The sequence below is a fragment of the Grus americana genome, chromosome Z (genome assembly GCF_028858705.1).
Source record: "Grus americana isolate bGruAme1 chromosome Z, bGruAme1.mat, whole genome shotgun sequence".
NCBI classification, from domain to species: Eukaryota; Metazoa; Chordata; class Aves; order Gruiformes; family Gruidae; genus Grus; species Grus americana.
Window position 1 is genome coordinate 27,252,353 of NC_072891.1, and position 18,232 is coordinate 27,270,584.

General features: G+C 40.8%; 1 protein-coding gene across 4 annotated transcripts in view; it reads right to left on the minus strand.

Moving 5' to 3' along the window:
* The window catches only part of PDE8B (phosphodiesterase 8B), a 79,455-nt gene that overhangs the window by 7,824 nt on the left and 53,399 nt on the right, over positions 1-18,232 (minus strand). For all 4 annotated transcript variants that reach the window (XM_054811073.1, XM_054811070.1, XM_054811069.1 and 1 more), the window contains 10 exons: positions 16,588-16,666; positions 15,916-16,056; positions 14,145-14,233; positions 13,411-13,471; positions 8,295-8,346; positions 5,290-5,367; positions 4,344-4,420; positions 2,927-3,091; positions 2,089-2,134; positions 1,510-1,645 (listed from right to left, as the gene is read on the minus strand). In XM_054811073.1, the coding sequence (XP_054667048.1) occupies positions 1,510-1,645; positions 2,089-2,134; positions 2,927-3,091; positions 4,344-4,420; positions 5,290-5,367; positions 8,295-8,346; positions 13,411-13,471; positions 14,145-14,233; positions 15,916-16,056; positions 16,588-16,666 (924 nt within the window). The remainder of the gene's footprint in view (positions 1-1,509; positions 1,646-2,088; positions 2,135-2,926; positions 3,092-4,343; positions 4,421-5,289; positions 5,368-8,294; positions 8,347-13,410; positions 13,472-14,144; positions 14,234-15,915; positions 16,057-16,587; positions 16,667-18,232) is intronic.

Consider the following 18,232-nt stretch of genomic DNA (forward strand, 5'->3'; position numbering starts at 1 on the left):
GTAAAATAAGAATTTCTGATGTTCTGAAGAGCTATGGTTTTGATGAAGAAGCGAACAAGACCTCAAAAATGCGAAGCGGGGCGGGGGGGTGGGGAATGTTAAACATGTTTAAATTGCATATCTATAATCTCTCAAAAGCCAGGACAAGGTTACAAATTATTACATCTACCTTCCTTTCAGACATTATTTTGTTTTGTAGAAATGGCGCAGTTCCACAATTCTTGTGGCTTCAGAAAAAATTATTAAAAGCTCAGGTCTTTCATGTTTTTAGTATATGTCAATCAATCAGAAATACATTTTTTTTTCCTGAGGAGAAAAAGCAGGCCTTGAACATGACATGGGCACATCCCAAAGGCTAAAAAGCCCTAAGACAAAAAACATCAAATGTTTACTATTTCAAGTAATCCCGTGACTTCAAGTGGTCCAGATTTCTACTTCCCGACTATTTGAAGTTGGCAATATGCAAAATATATTGATGCTTCTCAGAGCAGCTCTTAGCGTCAGGTTACTATTTCATGTGAACTTTCTAGCTTTGGGAGGGCTGGATCACTTTCTAGAGCTGAGGCGGGAGTCAGCCCTTGGGTGGGGGTGTCTGTGAGTGCGTGTGCGTGCGCGTGCGCACGTGTCTGTATGCGTGTTGGTTCTTAAATCCAAATCCACTCTGAGTTGTCATTTACTCTGTGTGGCCTATGTCAGGGTCCTATCTATGTCACATTTTTCACTCCTGCAAGACGATCTACAGGGCTCCTGAGCTGAGAAAGGCATAACCAAAAGCGAACATCTGCAAATTAAAAGCAGGCAAATGGAAATTAAAAAAATGGCCATTTTCTTCAAACAGAGTACAAGAGACCTGGTAGTCTTTCCTATTTTTTGCGTCCTGGAATAAAAATCACTTTTCCCTGTGGATGACGTTTATTTTTGTAGTCCGCGTGACCTCAAAACTACTGGTATCTTCTTTCATTTTAAGCTTTAAAAGTTCAGGATTTTGATCCTATCACTGATTTATCCTCCATCCCAGGTTTTTATCCCTATAATCAAAAGCCACATTTGCCTCACACTTTCCTAATCATAGGGTGATTTAGGTAAGGGAGGGGAGAGTCTTGCTTTTCCTAGCATGACCATTTGTGCATCAGCAGGCAAAAAGGGGCATCTGTGGGACATCCAGCGTGTAACGTCATCGACCTGTACCAAACAGCGTCACCCGGACAGAGTGGATGGGAGTCAAGCAAGGTAAAAGTTGGACGGGAAACAGTCCTGGAGGGCTGCAGACGCTGTCAGGGAAGACATCAGTCTGCAGAGGGCTCTCCATGGCCTGCGCATGTGTCTTGACCATGGCTTGTGCCTGGCTTGTTAAATGGGACAAGTGCTATCAATACACACACACACACAAAGACAGACAGCTCTTGCAGATTTGCTGTGCCTTGCTTCAGTTTTTTTGAGAGCAAAGTGCTTTCTGCTACAGCTCCTCAACAACATTTTTGCAGGCACCCAGGGAAAGGAGTCCAGTACCTTTTATTTGTAAGAGCCTCCAACTCAAAAATATCGAAGTCCCAGCTTTCCTCGTTATCTAGGAGCTGTGTGATACAGGGCGGAACATCGTTGACGGTGTTTGGCACTGAAAGGTGACTATGGCTCAGGTTCATATCTGTTGAAATGGAATTTGGGAATTACAGCATTTCTAGGTTAATTTTTTTTCCCCCACATGAAGAATTCCATTTAGAAAACAACTCTTTTTCAAGGAAAACAACTCTTTTGCTTACATGAAAAAGTCTGTAAAAGCCTATAAAATATACGATTTATACTATTATAGATTACTTGGACATAAACCAAAAAAGGTCAGTGAACATTTCTTTGAGTGACAATTTAGTTTTTTCCTTGTCTGATTTTCTACTTTTTGAAATCTATTATTTTAATTATTTGAACCTGCTTCAACTCCAAAATGGAGGCAGTCTAGCACTTGTTCTGCAGTCACTTAGACAACCATTTCCCAAGACATATATCCCACTGCAAATCAGCTTGGAGCTCTATGTCACTAGCATCTACAAAAGAAGCTGCACCGGCAAAGGGAAATTTAAAATGGTGGCTTACTCTTAGAAAACACATACTCATTTCCTGACAGTCTTCTCAAACCATCCTGAAAAAAGCAAGTTTATTGTAAGTTTTAGGCAGAGTATCCATGCATCATTAATTGCAAAAGCCGTACATGCACTTTCTCTTTAGGTACTATTCCTGAGCACTGAAAGTACTGTTCCTATTGTAGCACTGGAAGAACCATCCTTGTTTTAAGGTCTTTCAAAACAGACATGAAAGGATCCAAGGAACACTACTGTGAGATCTCCAGAAAGGATATTATTAACTATACAGTGTATTGCCTTCCTTGACCCTTTCATTGGCACCTGCAGGATTTCATCATTCAAATTAACCACTATAATTTATTTTTCATCTTCTTTGTATTATTTTGACAAGGATTAGCTCAGTGTACATTAAAAAATGAGGTAAATTATGATGAAATCTAGGCAGTCTGTCTCTGGCAGCTGCTGTTGTTACAGGACCAAAGTCAGAACCTGATTAAAGTAATCTCACTCTTACAATGCACCAGCTGTAGAGCAATCTCTTTAATCCCATCTAAGCTTCTAGGGTTTCTAAAAAGTACCTCCTTGAGACAAATCAGATTGGATGATACAGTTTCTAGTGGCAACCGTGTTCACTTATGTATGAGGATGAATGCACCCAATGGACTGAGCTGTGGCCATATCTTACCACATCTTGGTGCATACTGTTCGCATGGAGGCCAAAACACTTAAGTGAAATGGTGACGAATTTCGCCTCCCCTTCCCGTTGCTTATGCAATTTTATTAGAGCAGATCACTGAACTGTGATGTAGGACACTGGTAGCAGTAATTTCATCTTTACTAATTTTACTCACAGTCATCAGACCTCCAACAAGATCACTTGTGTGAGGATCTTCATCTTTGGTACCTAGCTGAGGAGAGTAAAGTTCCGTGGTCCGCAGGATCTCCAGAACTCTGTCCAAGGCCTCTGCTACTGTGACGGGGCTGTTTTCCTGGGCAGCATTAATTATGTTAATAACCTGAAAACAGATCAAGGAGGCAGGTGAAGAATAGTGAATGGCATTTTTGTCTTTTCTTATTACAAAATCTTTATTCTTGGCTTGATTATGCTACTTCCCATCTAGCAAATGCTATGTAATTCCCACCAACCCTTTAAGTACAACATTGAAAATGTAAATTTGTGCTCTGATTCCCTGGTATCCATCTGCTATTTGTAACTGGAAAAATCCTGGGAAGTGAAAGCAGAAGGGTGTGAAATATCTGAAATAGTTGCAGGTAGTTAGACCAAAAACTAGGCCTGTCCCATCGCTTCAGCATAGCCATGGCTGCTCAGAAGCAATCATTCAGTCCCCAGAGGAAAAAAGCAAACAAACAAACTCCTGGTTATGACTCAGACATCCTGACATTGGATATAAAATATTAATTTTTTCAGTGTGAAAACAAAGGGCAGAGAGCAGCAACAGGTGGGCTGTGGTTGAGGGAGAAGAGGATGGCTGTTCTTTGCCTCCCACCTCGTGCCTCAGCTGCTATCTGGGAATGGAGCAGTGACACAGCAGCAGCGAGGACTGCTCCTGGCACTGCTGGGACCGAGAGGGAGAAAGCCTCCCCCGGTGCTGTCTTCTCCAGCAACCAGAAGCTGCTGTGGTGTCACTATGGGCCTCCCTACGGGTACGCTTGGGGAGAAGGAAAAGGAAAGGAGTCAGCTGCTCTAATGGACATGCTGGTGCTGGGAAGTAAGGAGCTTGATGCTGGGAAGAAAAAGATGGGGAGAGACGAAAAAATGGTTTGAGTGTGGTAGATGGCAGGCACCCCGGTTTGAGGGACAAGGGGTTGTGCAGCTGGTTTGTGACAGCAGAGTTTGTATAATGCAGATAGTGAAAAAAAGACTGCAGGAAAGTGGTGGGGCAAAATATGGTGCAGGTGCTCCCTCCTCTGCGTGCTATCTTATAAATATCAATGGTAAAAGCAAAGCTGAGACTGGAAGCACATGTCCTCCTACACATGCACGGCCCAACAGAGCAGGGTCCCCTTCCTGCCACAAGAAGTGCATCTAGCAAAGACACCCTTTCCCCCTTTTGACTTCTTCCTTTTGACTAGGATTTGGAATGAGTTGATGAGATGGAGAAAGTGGTAAGAAAAAAAAATAATTAAATTATTCTGTTAAATATAAGGTGCAGGAAACTCCTGGCCGTCCTGCCACAAACTACATACTTCCCTATGAGAGCAACTTCATACTCTGAGTTTATGGAAAAGGCAGTGCTCAGGACTCACCTTTGTGATAGGAGCTTCTATTGTCATTGAGTGGATCCTTGCCATGGAAGAGTAGCGTCGGGTCTGTAAACTTGAAGCTGCCGTTAAAGAACGTAAGTCAGATGACAGCATTTAAAGAGTGCAGGACGCTGTCACGGGGGAACAGCACAGCAGAATCCAGCCTCATCTCCCATTTCTCCTGTATCTCGCCTCCTGCAAGTTCTTGCTTTACTGCTTAATTTCTTGCACTGTTATCTACCTCCTTTTGCACCCCCTTGCTTCTGCTGTCGGTTTACCTGTCCATCCGCCACTTCATCTATACTGAAATGAAGCTATATTGTACTTCATGTCCAGTACCTGCCACTCTCCCTTTGTTTGCAATGGATCTCTGTCAGACACGGCTCCTCCTGTGAGAGTGTGTGTGTGTATGTCCCTCATCTCAGTGATACAGCTGCTCTAAGGAAACCCGTTCCTGCTCCCCGTAAACTGTGCTTCTCTCACTACACACAGAGGCAGAAAGGAATTTCTGCCCTCACCATCCCAGCCCAAGCAAGCAGTCACAAATTGGATCAGGAGCAGAAGCACTGCTCTCAAGTAACCAGCAGCAACAGATCCCCTCATGCCTCACACTAAAGAAACCAAAATACTGGCTCGGGAGCACCAGCTGCAGCGTTCTAGGGGAGGTGGAACTAGCGCTTCACCACACACTCTTTTGGCACACTCCATCCTGCGGCACAGCCACTCCTCCTCTCTGTAAAGGCACCGCACGCTGCATGCATTGTATAGCGATGCTGGTACTCACGCTGTTTTGCAAAACAGAATAAAGACGTTTTACAGCAGTTATAAAAAAAATGGAGTAATCTCTGTTTAATCCGCTGTGGATATGTCTGGTTCCTCTTTCATTCTGCATTTTTATTGCCCAGGTCAAGTCTGTTCTTTATTTATATCGTTATTGACAGTTTCTTACCATCGCTACTTTGGGATGTTATTGAGTTAACATCAGTTGAGTCTTTTCTTCTGTTCTTGAATTTGAAGGAATAGGATTCTGAAAATACAAACCAAAAGCTTTAAAAATGCATCAAGTAAGACCTCTATGGAGTCTCCTCCATCTAAAATTCTGACCATTTAATTAAATGATCTTAATGATACCACATAAGTGAGGGAAATAGTGTAATCGCTGCACATCAGAACAAGGGACTCGGTGTCTATCAATTTACAACTTGTCTAAAGTCACCCGGAAAGATGTTTCGCAAAGAATTCAATAAGCCGTATAGAACAGGGGACTTGCTTCACCTAACTTTAGCTGCCAACAGCTTTTCAGGCTGTCTTTGTCTAAGGTAGTTGTCAAAGATCTTGCTTTAGGAGCAACCCTGCTGTCTCAGGCAGGTGGGTTGAATCCCTCCTGAGAGTCCCTTTTGCTCTCCACTCACCACTGAATAAGCCTGAGTTATACTGCCTACAAATTTAGCCCAGTGAGAAAAATCACAGCCCAGATTTCACTTCCAGCCAAGCACAGTTCAGACTCAGACAGCTTTTGCTTTTAGTTGCAATAATTGTTTGTACCCTGTGTTGAAGAAAAATCCAACATACTGAGAATGATTATAAACAATCAATCTAGCTGCTGTGAAAATTTACCGTGCACCAAGCTATCATTCTTGAAACTGCCATTTGCTAAAGCAAGAGAAATTATTGCATCCAGACAAATGCAACAGCTGGATGAAATGCCTGGAAAGAGCCTAAAAAAAGGAAATTTGGTAAAATTTCATTTTCCTCCAAAAATTACAGTCCGCACTCTCCCTCATGTTTAAAAACAGCAACCATGCATCTATGCACCTCTTTTCAAGAGTCTCTATAGTACCTATTCCCAGAGTATCTGAAATGCCACTCAGAGATCAGAGACTCCAACTGAGTTTCAAAAGGAAATAACCACCACATGAAGAATCAGAAATATCATAAAACTGATATTCTCAACTTAAGGACAGATTTGCATAACTGTGTTACAAGACAGAATATATACAACCTCTCTTTAAAAAAATAAGATGTCAGTATACAATTCTCCGGAAGTAAAAATATATCCATCTTAAAAATAACTCAAATACAGTTTCTGTTTTAATTCTTTTCTTTATCACAGATTTACAAGACAGCTTGGGTCTTTTTATTTTGTTGTAGTCCAGACTGGAGAAACTGAAAGCATTTTCCCCTGTCGACAACTAAGAGCAGGGAATATCTAATGCATGTTAAATTATTTTATTTATTTATTTGATAGGACTCCTCTTTCAAGCCCCTTTCCTGCATTTGGAGGAGTTTAACATAAGGCACTTGAGTGGGAGCAAACATTTATATATAAACATAGCTGCAAGTGGCAGTAGCAGACAAGACAACCCTCCTTGTATGAAATACCAGCTAGCAAGTTGGAAACTTTGCTAGTGCCACCTAGAGAGTCACAAGTGCATAAAAGTCACAATTTCAGCTGAAAATATTTAAATACCTAAATAAAAAAGTTTCCTTCACCTGGTGAGCAGAATGTCTCCCCATCCAGATGCATCACAAATCACGTCATTGCAAAGAGCACAATACACATGGATTATATTTCTACCCTCATCGCACGCTGGTATATGCCCATGGCTCTGGGAACTTATTCTGGGAGCACCACCATGAACTGCAGGGACCGATAACCTACGTCACATACACGTGACGCTAAGGTTGCCTGCTTTCGCTCTACTGCAGTCATCAACATGGCTTCATGGGACGGGGCTTCTCAGTCTTACTGAAATTGGTCACAATAATGAGCAAACCTAAATGCCCCACATAATCTGTAAAACACATTAGTGAGCTGGTAACTACATGTTAACTAGTAACAGGTGTTCTTCAGCTTAATTCACGGGCGTTCTCACCTTCCCCTGTTTGCAGGAAAAAACAGTGAGGAAGAAAACTGCATTTATTACAGGGACACAGGAGCAGTTTAGCACATGATGGATCAGTAATGAGAGCAGCAAATTCCATCTATTATCTCTTCTTGCCCCTGCCCATTGTTATCTGGCATCACAAAGCTCTCCAATGCTTGTATGTATTTTTATGCTACTTGAAAAAGTAGGGGATGTCAAGCAGTCCCTTCCCATGCTCTTGGTATGTTATATCTGCCTCCCATGCGAAAATCAGAAGCTGCCTGACATTGCACAGCAACTTTGTCCAGTGTTTCACAGTGGAAAGGGCCTCGAGTGCCAGAAGGTAACAGGGCACGACAACCTGTTCGCTCAGAATAAGACAGCAGTGCTGCATCTAGCTCAGATTACTGCAATCACAAGCTTAAAATTGGCCTTTAGTGCCGCCTTCTTCAGGGAAGATGATTATTCCAAACGATACACAGCATTGGAAGAGCAAATTATCCCCTTATACTCTACACCTTTAGTCAAAAGCTGTTTGCAGAAGTTGCTGAGAGCTTGAACGTACTGTCTGCGAGTGAGCAAACGTGCTCGAGACACGGGGCAAGGGTTGTGCAGACACACTGCAACAGCTCAGCGCTGCCTGGACGTGACTGGCTCTAGCCCGGGCACTACAGACAGCTATCTTAGCCCTGTGCTGGGGCCAAACCAACGGCCTGCTAACAGGTCCTAAACTTGGAAACACTAAGGCAGATCTGCTGGCACAGAGCAGCACAGTTCCACATTAATTTCAAACAGAAAGGGGTGCCAAGGTACACCAGCTTCAGGATCAGATAGTGTTTTAATTCAGCGAAGAGCAACACATCTTAACTCCGAATGCTCGGCAAGAGCTCTGCACAGGAGATTGAGTTATTAGTGATTGTTACAAATCCAATTCATGGCGTGACATCAGAGCAGCTGGCATCCATCATTGCCCACGTGCTCTGACCACTGGCTTGACAGAGGGAAGAGACAACATTTCATACCAGCAAAGCACCCAGCCACGACCTCAAGCACAGCGGTATATAAAGGCAAATGGTAGTATTCTAACCTGACTGAGAGTTGTCTCCTGCGTACTTCTCATCATGATGACTCTTGTAGAGCTGAAGATGCACCAAGAGTAAAATACATAAGTAAGAAAAAAAGAATACAAAAAGCATTTTAAAGGGCTACATTCAACACTGTCCTTATCCAACATGTACCATTCAGTTATTTAAAAACAAAAAAGTGTTGGCAAAGACTCCTCTTTAGGTTTAATTAGATGTAGAGAAAAAATACGAAAGTAAACAGATATGCAATACAGGAAATCACAGATACAAGAGTCCTTTTATGTACTAAGTTCCTGTTTAATGCCTGTGTCTGCAAGAGAACTGACATTCATTCTTAGATAGTGTTTTAAGTGCAAATTGCACATGAACCTGAAAGATTCCAGGAGTAAAACACAAAAAAGAAAAAAAATCCTAAAATGTTAATTTTTGTCCTCTGTGCAGTAATTTAAAAAACATTTTCTTAGTCCTATCTAAACTAATTTTGCATGCACCCTTTCATGGGTCACTGATAAACCAGACTTCAAAAAGCCCACTTACAAAAACAACTCTCCAGCAACTGAAGGGTAGGGGTAGGTGCCATCCATCAGAACTTACTTTATTTCCAAGTAATTTTATATAATTTTTATGAATAAAAAAGTTAAACACAAAAATCTTAATTCTTTGTGCTTCTTGGGTAGTTCCACCGATAGATATTTCAATCTTTCTTAGAATTTAAATAGGATATTTCCATCATTTTAAAGTTTACACCTATTGCTTCATGTACAATAACATAGCTTAACTGCTCCTCTGTTTTTCCATCATGCTCAGAAACAAAAGCACAGCCCATCCAACACGTGACAGTTTAATATTTGCTTATCATTTCACCCCGTTCCTTTATTATGTGGTTGCTGTTAATAGGAAACCTGAGCAGTCCCTCAAGTCTTCCCTCCAAAATTAGCACGTGACATATTTAGGTATAGCTAACAGAGACACTGAAAAAGACTAAAAATAATGCATTACTTTTTTTACTGTATTCACTAAAGAAGGTATACATACCCTCTGCTTCAGATGAGTAAACTTCAGTGCTTGACACTGCATTTACACATTATTCATTAGACATCATATTTAGGAGTTCAGTACTGTCATCTAATCTATGGTGATTGCCCTTGATGTCCCTGGCCAGATTTAATTCTGTCGGGGCTTTTGCTTTCCTGACCTGATCTGTGGCTGCTTGGATACAGTTTCTCCGTATTCCTCCCAGGCTACCTGCCCTTGCTTCCACCCTCTGTAGGCTTCTTTCTGTGTTTGAGTTTGCCCGGGAGCTCCTTGTTCATCCATGCAGGCCTTCTGGTGTTTTTGCCTGACTTCCTCTTTGCTGCACTGCATCACTCCTGAGCTTGGAGGAGGTGACCCTTGAATATCAACCAGCATTAATCATGCAGGAACTCTCAGAGAAATAATTTCTTCCAAACAGAGTAAGATCGAGAAAGCTCATCAGATATGGTACAGTGACACAAGGCATCTGAACTGCTCGTTCTGGTCCCAGAGTGGAGTTTCTCTCAGAGCTCATGGATATATCTCTGTCTACCACACAACTGGCAGAAAACATTGGCACAGTCCTCTGAGTGCTCTACTAAAAAATTAAAGCAAACCACATTTCAATTCTGAATACTTCTCTTACCCTTTCTGCAGGCATGACCTGAAAGAGCCACGTAAGGTAAGTTATGAGGGCAGTTACACAGTTAATCTTGGGCCGATATGTTCTTAAGAGGAGAAACACCATCTCTGTTGTAAATTTATGAATGTGCAAACATTGGACTCCATCCTGCCAGGTCTCAAATTGACAAAGGCAGCATTAATCATTACCTAGGCTTCAGCACATGGGAACAGTCACATGAAAGTCAATCCCCATTCATAAATCTTCACTGTAAGAATACATAATACACTCTCAAATTTTTTTTTTTTTTCATGCATAAATCTAACGTGCTTAATTTTTGTATGCGATAAATCTGGTACAGAAATCCATGAAGGTTCCTACACAGTGATCTCTAATCATACTGTGATATTTCTTACGGAGGCTGTCAGTAATGACAAAGAACACGTCTACATTTTTTAAGGTGAAACAATGCGTAACAATGTAAGGATGTTTCTAAGTCTGCAAATAGTGTCCGAATGCTGAGATCAAGCCATTTATAACTATGTTGATGCAGTGAAACATTAGACATTTGAATCAGAATTTGAATCATGACAGTTTTTACTGCTCTGTAACTAAATAAATAGTTTGATTTTCTTTTATCTTTCCATAAAGAATTATCTGTGGCTTGAAAAGAAACCTAGGTTTTTTAGGGTAGAGAAAAGTTCTACTGCCACAAGTATTCAGGCATGGATTTTAGGAAAACTGCACTGTCCAAATGTTGATCCAGACTGATACCATCACAGCAGTATTGCTACAAAAATAACTCTAAGAAGTCTTATGAATATAATACAGATATTCTTATACATCACCATCACTGCTCATCTAAAATGAAAAAAAAAAAAACCAAACCCAACCCAAATTCAAAAACATACCCCAACCTCCAAATTTCCAAGAAACTGAATTTTTCATGCAATGCAAAAGCCCCTGGTGCTCTACTAAAGGCAGGAGGTATTTCCACCACAGAAGTGAAACAGAATAATTGCCTATTTCTGTCGGATGCACTTTGGTTTTTCCCCAATGGACCTTAAATCTCCACAGACCATGCTTTCTGTTAGATCTTTAACCTTTGTGGTAGGTCTCTACATCTGTGGAGAACCCTTTGAAGGCCTATAGCTCATCACGTTAGTGCTTTATTTACCAATAACAGCTCATGAACCAATACTAAAAAATGTGAACTGATGGTGCTTTCCAACAGCGCCAGTACTGTAGAGAATATGAATGTAGCCTTGGACACAAATCCCTAACTAAAATTTGTTTCTTAAGCTTCCTGGTTTGGGCAGCCCAATGAACAGGGCAATGAAAAACAGAAGAAAGAAAGGCTTTTATCTATATTCGTACCTCTGCTTTTCACAGATGCCTGCAAGTTAGTAATTGTTTTGTACTGATCATCTTGAACTAAGAGTACGACATCCACACTTCCCTGTGCCAGTATTTCAGCTGTGTGTATGTTATAGAAAAAACCCATCAACTTGTATCTCACTTTCAAATCAACATCAAAGCAGCTATAAATGAAACAAGAACAATGATGAGGTTTACATAATGAATTAAAAAGAAATACATGTAACTTTAGCTATGCTTCTGTTACAAAACTCTCTTGCACTCTAGCCTGAGCCCTTTAAAACATCCTGCTACTGTAAATGATACTTTGCTGCTAATACAAAAATCCATGTTTTAGTCCCAAGATGAGGTCAGTTTAAAACATTTTGAGCCTTGCTTTTCACTGATAGACCTTCAAAGTTCTTCCAAAATTTGTTCATATCTCTCCCTTGACTTGTGTTCTAGTTTCATCTGAGATAATTTTCTTCATAGCAGCTAGCACAGGGCTGTGTTTTGGATTTGTGCTGAAAACAGCATTGATAATATAGAGATATTTTTGTTATATAGAGATGTTTTTGTTACTGCTGAGCGGTGCTTACACAGAGCCAAGGCCTTTTCTGCCTCTCACCCCACCCCACCAGCGAGCAGGCTGGGGGTGCACAAGAAGTTGGGAGGGGACACAGCCGGGACAGCTGACCCAAACTGACCAAAGGGATATTCCATACCATATGATGTCATCCTCAGCGTATAAGGGGCTGGGGGAAGAGGGAGGAGGGGAGGGAATGTTTGGAGTGATGGCCCAAGTAACGATTATGCGTGATGGAGCCCTGCTTTCCAGGAGATGGCTGGTGGCAAGGGGGGAATAAATTCCTTGTTTTGTTTTTCTTGCGCATGTCTTTTGCTTTACTTAAACTGTCTTTATTGCAGCCCATGAGTTTTGTCACTTTCACTCTTCTGATTTTCTTCCCCATCCCACTGAGGGGGAGTGAGTGAGCAGCTCCATGGTGCTTAGTTGCTGGCTGAGGCTAAACCACGACAACTTGTTACTACCTGCCCCCACAAAACCTTGTGCAAGGGGGATGGTTTCAACAGTCAAATTTTATAGAACACCACCTATGAACTTCTTCCAATAGTAGAAGTTTTCCAATAATGTGTTAATATTCAGTACTGTTGTACTGAAGAAAGGGCAATGAGAAATAGTAGTGACTTTCTAAATACCTTTTATGCACAAGTGTCTTTACCCACATTGTAGATAAAAGCACATTAAAATCCTAAACAAACCAAGATACATAGCCCTTCCCCTAAAGAACATGGAAAAATATCATGTTTCCCAAGCACATCCTCAGTCAAAATGTTTTCAGTTACTTCCAATGCTCCCCACTTTATATTTCACCCCTAAGACCACAGCCTAAAGTTTGATTTCACTCTTTTGCTCTCAAAAGTTGAAACTTCTTTACTCTACAAGCCATGTACTGGAGTATTATTGAGGTCAAGCTTGCGATATGATCATTTGCTTCAGACATTTTCAGAGGGTGGGAACCAGGAGCAGACAACAACAAACAGCTCCCCATGCCACCAGCTTTGTTGCAGGACCTGCTGGGGTGAGTACGTGTCTGGACTGCCGAGACCGGGGTCAACTGCTACTGCTGGTTTACTTGGGCTATGGCTTGGATTACACCCCTCCACAACACGTGTTCTGATGAGCATGCAATGTCTCAGGTCCTGCGTGAAGGTTCATTTTGTTCAAGAACCACACATTGGCAAACTTTGCGACAGCTGAGCATAGGTCATTATTAGACATAAGTACACCAGATCAGAGTGGCAAGAGCAGCTCTAGAAAAAATCCCCTGAAGTCCCTTTGGACTATGGTCTGTGTTGCTCCACAGTATCAGGGACTCAACATCCATGCTGCAGAGAATCAAACCTTTTCTTTCTCTACTCAGCAGTCCTATGAAAGTAGAGTAGTCCATGCAAATACTGAAGTTTTCACGCTTGCTTCAACAATCAATGAGAATCTCGTTGACAATATAGATCACAATCTCTTGGGAAAATATCAATTTCTAAACAACAAAAAAAATGAGTTTACCAAAAATGATGAAAATTATGACACGAAAGAAATACGATACCTGTTTGCTGTTTTCACTGGCACAATACAGCCTTTTGAGGGACACAAAGTGTCTTATTTTCCTAGCAACAGAAATAATCACTTGTTACCATATAAAATATTAAAGAGAGAAGTGAAGTGACACACTGCTGTTTTCTAAAGCAGAGGTCTCCACGCCCTCATGAAACAAGATACCAAACCCAACACCAAACAGGCAACTGGGCGACAAGCGCTCCTTCAGCATTACAGCTGTGTTTTTGTCCCGGGACACCTGATCCTTTTGCTCCTGCAGGAATTCACCTGCACATCTGGGAGCAGAATTGGGCAATGTGCCCACGCTACACTGCAAAGGTGTGAGCACGTACAAGCACTCAGGCGAACAAAGGGATTGTCCAGCTGCTGATCCATCCAGCTGACCCGGTAACAGTTTGGATATGGGAGAATAACTTCATGAAGAAATGTATGGTAACAGGAACATAAATGTCAGCTTGCAGGTATCTATAGCAGTAACACTATTAATTGTTAGGACTTTACCATTCTTTTAGCCAGCATATGATGACACCAAAATGGACAAATGTCAGCAAAGAACATGACATTCTCAACTTTGCTTATTCTTTCCATGTTGCTTGGAGTCAGTAGTTATATCATTACCCTGTTACTAAATACGTGAAGGTTCATGCCAAAGTTACAGATGGGGAAAGCAGAGAGGAGGCCCTAAAAACCAGAAATCAATTATGTTGTGGACAAGTTAGTTACCCTCCTTGACCAATCACAGGTGTTATCTTCACGTGCTGCTGGATACTGTCTCCTGATTTTCTTCTTGCATAGTAAACTCCTTGCCATTCCTAAGCAATCACACACAACAGAGAGAGCATCTAAGAATACATAGCTTGCAGTCAAATATTCATTTATTATTACATAGTCCTTACGTAGTAAATAATTACACATTATTTCATATTTTTTAAAATAGTGTAAAATTTATTAATACAGAGTAGCACCTTTAACAGGCATTTGCTAACGTAAGGACAGTGTAAATATGTTTCTCTTGTGAGAAAGTATGCAATTTTTACACAGAACTTAGGAACCATCCATTTCAAGGGGTTACAAATATCTTGCCAGGTACCACCATAAGCAGTGGTGTTTGCAACCCATCCAGAGAATATCTCCCTTGGGAGCAGCGGAACCAAACTCTATGCTGAGCATCATTCAGCTTTGAAGTTGTCAGTTGTCAAGTGATGTGTACCTAAATTTCAGAAGCCCTTGACCTAAGGATGTCTTTCAACTAACCTCAGGTAACCAACAGCCTATTGTCACTCCATGACTGTTTTCCCATGACCATAGATATTCAAGGCACTCTAGACCAGCAAAAGGAAGAAACAATTTCTTCATGGCATCTTTTATCCTGTTCTGCCATGCAAATGCCCATTTCTCTGACCGGTCACTAGTTTTCCCTCCATCCCCACTGCCACAGGAAAGCATCAAGAGGACTGCAGGCTAACCAATCCTTAAGAAGTCCACTGATGCAGAGATAAAAGATATCCTCTGGTATAGATTGGAGAAGAAAGGAAGACAAAGCAGAAGGCTTCTCTCTCCTTACCATCTCAGAGAAGAGAGATTTTAAGGAGGGAACTACTTGACAGCAGAGAAGGATGAAGTTGGAAAATGGGTGCAAGATACTTCCTACAAGATGGATGGATGCAGAAGACACACAGGGCCTTTGAGCAGGCAGTGCTAGCAGCTGGGCAGCCTACGCAAATGAGGAGGAGTAACAGCAAGTGTGGTCTGCAGGTACTGCTAACGAACCAAGGTGGGCCTGCGAACAACTCCAGGCAGTGACCTCCAAAGCTCGGATCATTGCTGGAAGTGACTCAAAGGTTCAAGAATGCCTCCAAGTTCATGAAGCAGAAGGTGAGACAGGGAAGGGTGACAGGTACTTTTGCAGCTCATGGGAGATGGGATAAGAGAACGTTGGACGTATTAGGGGAACATCTATCGCCAGGAACACATAACCTTTTTGTGGCCTGTCACCACCGTGACAGGAGTTCACTGCAGATATTCTATCTACAGGTAGAAAACCAAACCCCACGAGGTGCTGACATATTTTGCTCACAACTGATTGCGCCACACGGTGCTTACAGCATGCAATGAAGGCTCTGTAGTTAGGACAGAATAGTTAAACCTTTGGGCTGGATGTTGCAGCCACCTGAGAGACTGACTGAGGAACCAATTGTTACATTCCAACTAATAAAGTTCCATGGGCTCTAAGCAAAACAGAAACACAGAAAACTTTCTTATATTGATCTTAAGCCAACAGACTGGTCAGATCCTAAAAGCAAAGCTGAAGAAATCTGTAGTCACTTGTCTGAGACATGGGCTGTTGTGCTCCTAAGACATCTAAGGAGCAGAGTTCTGGTCTTATATTTGCACTCATGAAAACCACATCTTATGTTCTTAAAGCTAGAGCATTTAAAATAAAGCAGAACAGAAATCTAAAGCAATTTTGTGTGTGTTTATTTTATTTGCTTACCTTTCCTTTTTTAATACATGTGTTGATAGTGTCTAAAAGATCCGCACAGTTTTTATCGCTTTTTGGTAGTTCAGTAAGTTCCTTGCCAATAAGCTCTCCCTTGTGATAACCCATCATCCGTTCAAAGGCTGGATTAACATACTGCCAAAACAAAAGCACTTTAGGATAATAGGAAAAAGAACATACTTAAAGGATAATTACTTACATGCAACTATCAAAGTGTTACAAATTATACATCCAAAGCCATAACCACACGTCCCTACAATTTGGTGTTTTTCATATAAAAATACTATGTAATGGTGAAACATTTTATTCAAGTAAAGAGCAGAGCACAGAAGGCAATATGTAAGCTGTTATCGGAAGGCACAGAAAGAGAACAAAACTCTTTACAGTACAGGTTATCTACTTCTGCTAAAGGTTTCGTGCTGGTTTTACCATAAGAAACATTACTTTACTGAGAACTATCATCTAAATAAAGTTACTGAAGAAAAAGTCTTAAAAATTCAGCAGGCGTCAATGTGCAGCATCCAGAAATAAAGCAGTTCATCGCACAGGGCTTTCTAATGGACAACAAAACTAAAATACTGAAATGCAACAGAAACCATTGAGCAAAGATATCTTTAAGGTTCCTCTTTCCAAGTTTTACAAAACAGTTAACTTTTTTCACCCTACCTGAATGACATGATCTTCACTGGTTATTTCTATAGCTTCTTGACAACGGTCTAATGCTGTAAATGCTGCATTACAAGCCCTGAAATTAGCAAATTATTCACATTAGTTTTATTGCTAGAACATTCTGCCCATTATAAATGCATTTTTATGTTGTACTTATTGGTAGATGAATGACAAAGTAGCATGTTGTTTTGACTAAACCATGTCACTATCTCCATTATGATTTTTTTTCACGAAGTTCAGCTTCCGACCCCCCTGTTGTTAACGTGTTTTTACTGCAGATCACATTGTAAAATTGCTCATGGGTACTGCAGCATCTTAATAGTATTATTTCTTTCTCCAAACATGCTCTACATAGCAGGAACTAGCAATTAGCAGTAAAAATATCAAATGGCTGTTACATCAGCATAGAAAGTTTTGCGATCATTAAAGACAGGGAACAGAAAAATCACTACAGCAGATATATACAAAGTTTTCAAGACAGCAAATAGATAGGCACTATCAAAGAAGTTGTAAAACAATATAATTAAAGGAAATAATTTAAGCCATCTCAACATCCTAGTCAGAAAAATATAAATTTTCCTGCTTCCAAGTAATAATTCAGTGACTTGATTTCCATACATCTTGATCTCTACTAAGGGCCAAAAGGATCTTTGTTTCCCATTTTTTTTCAGGATCATCCTTGAACTAATGCAAGAAAACAAAAGCCTTACCTTCTTGCTAGAAAATTTAAATTGCTTAAATTATAATTTACACAGGATGGGATGAACATTAATATAGGCTCCTAATACTAGAAAGAAAAATAAATATTATATATATTTTTTATATATATATATCTATACACACACACACACACAGAGCATATAGTAAAAGCAGCAACCCAGGCATACTTGCTTTGATAGATGTCAGTACTTCATCTTTGATTTGGACTAAACACAAACTAATTATCTTCTGTGTATCTCTCATTGCAGGGAGCATAAATGCACCATACATAAACATTCTTGTATACAGTTATTACCTAAAAGGAACATCTTGCTCCCAGACTGCATAGTGGGGGTTGAATTAATACTGATGACTACAGAATTAAGAAATAGAGGACATGGCTAGTTCTGCTCATCATGGAAGTAACTGGAAGCAAATAGAATAGACAAAGAAATATGCACAGAGACATAGACATGCAGCCGTGCGGATGAATATTTGTAGGAAAAAGTGTCGTATACAGAAGACGACAGCAGTATTTCAGCTCATACAATAAAAGGATCTTCCAATGTAATTTTACAAGTGATTTTCTAGCAGTCCAAGCCAGCTTCAAAGTGTGATTCTGTGCTATGTGAAACAACTAATTTATCTCAGTGATAGATGCCCGTCTGGTATACCAGCTGCTAACATATGTCATTATGTGAACTTTCTGCAGGAAAACACACAGCTATGTTTGCACTATTCAAACCTTAGTATTTTCATTTGATCTGGCAACCAAGCCAGCAAAATCACAAGTTTGAATGGCCCATATCCTCTTTGATTGATACAGACCTCCCACAGATGTCCAACCAAGCTTCAAACCAGAAGCATCTATGTGGAGAAGTGGAGTCCCTGCTTGGAATGGAAAGACACTTCTGATCACTGACATGACCTTACGTGCTGCCTT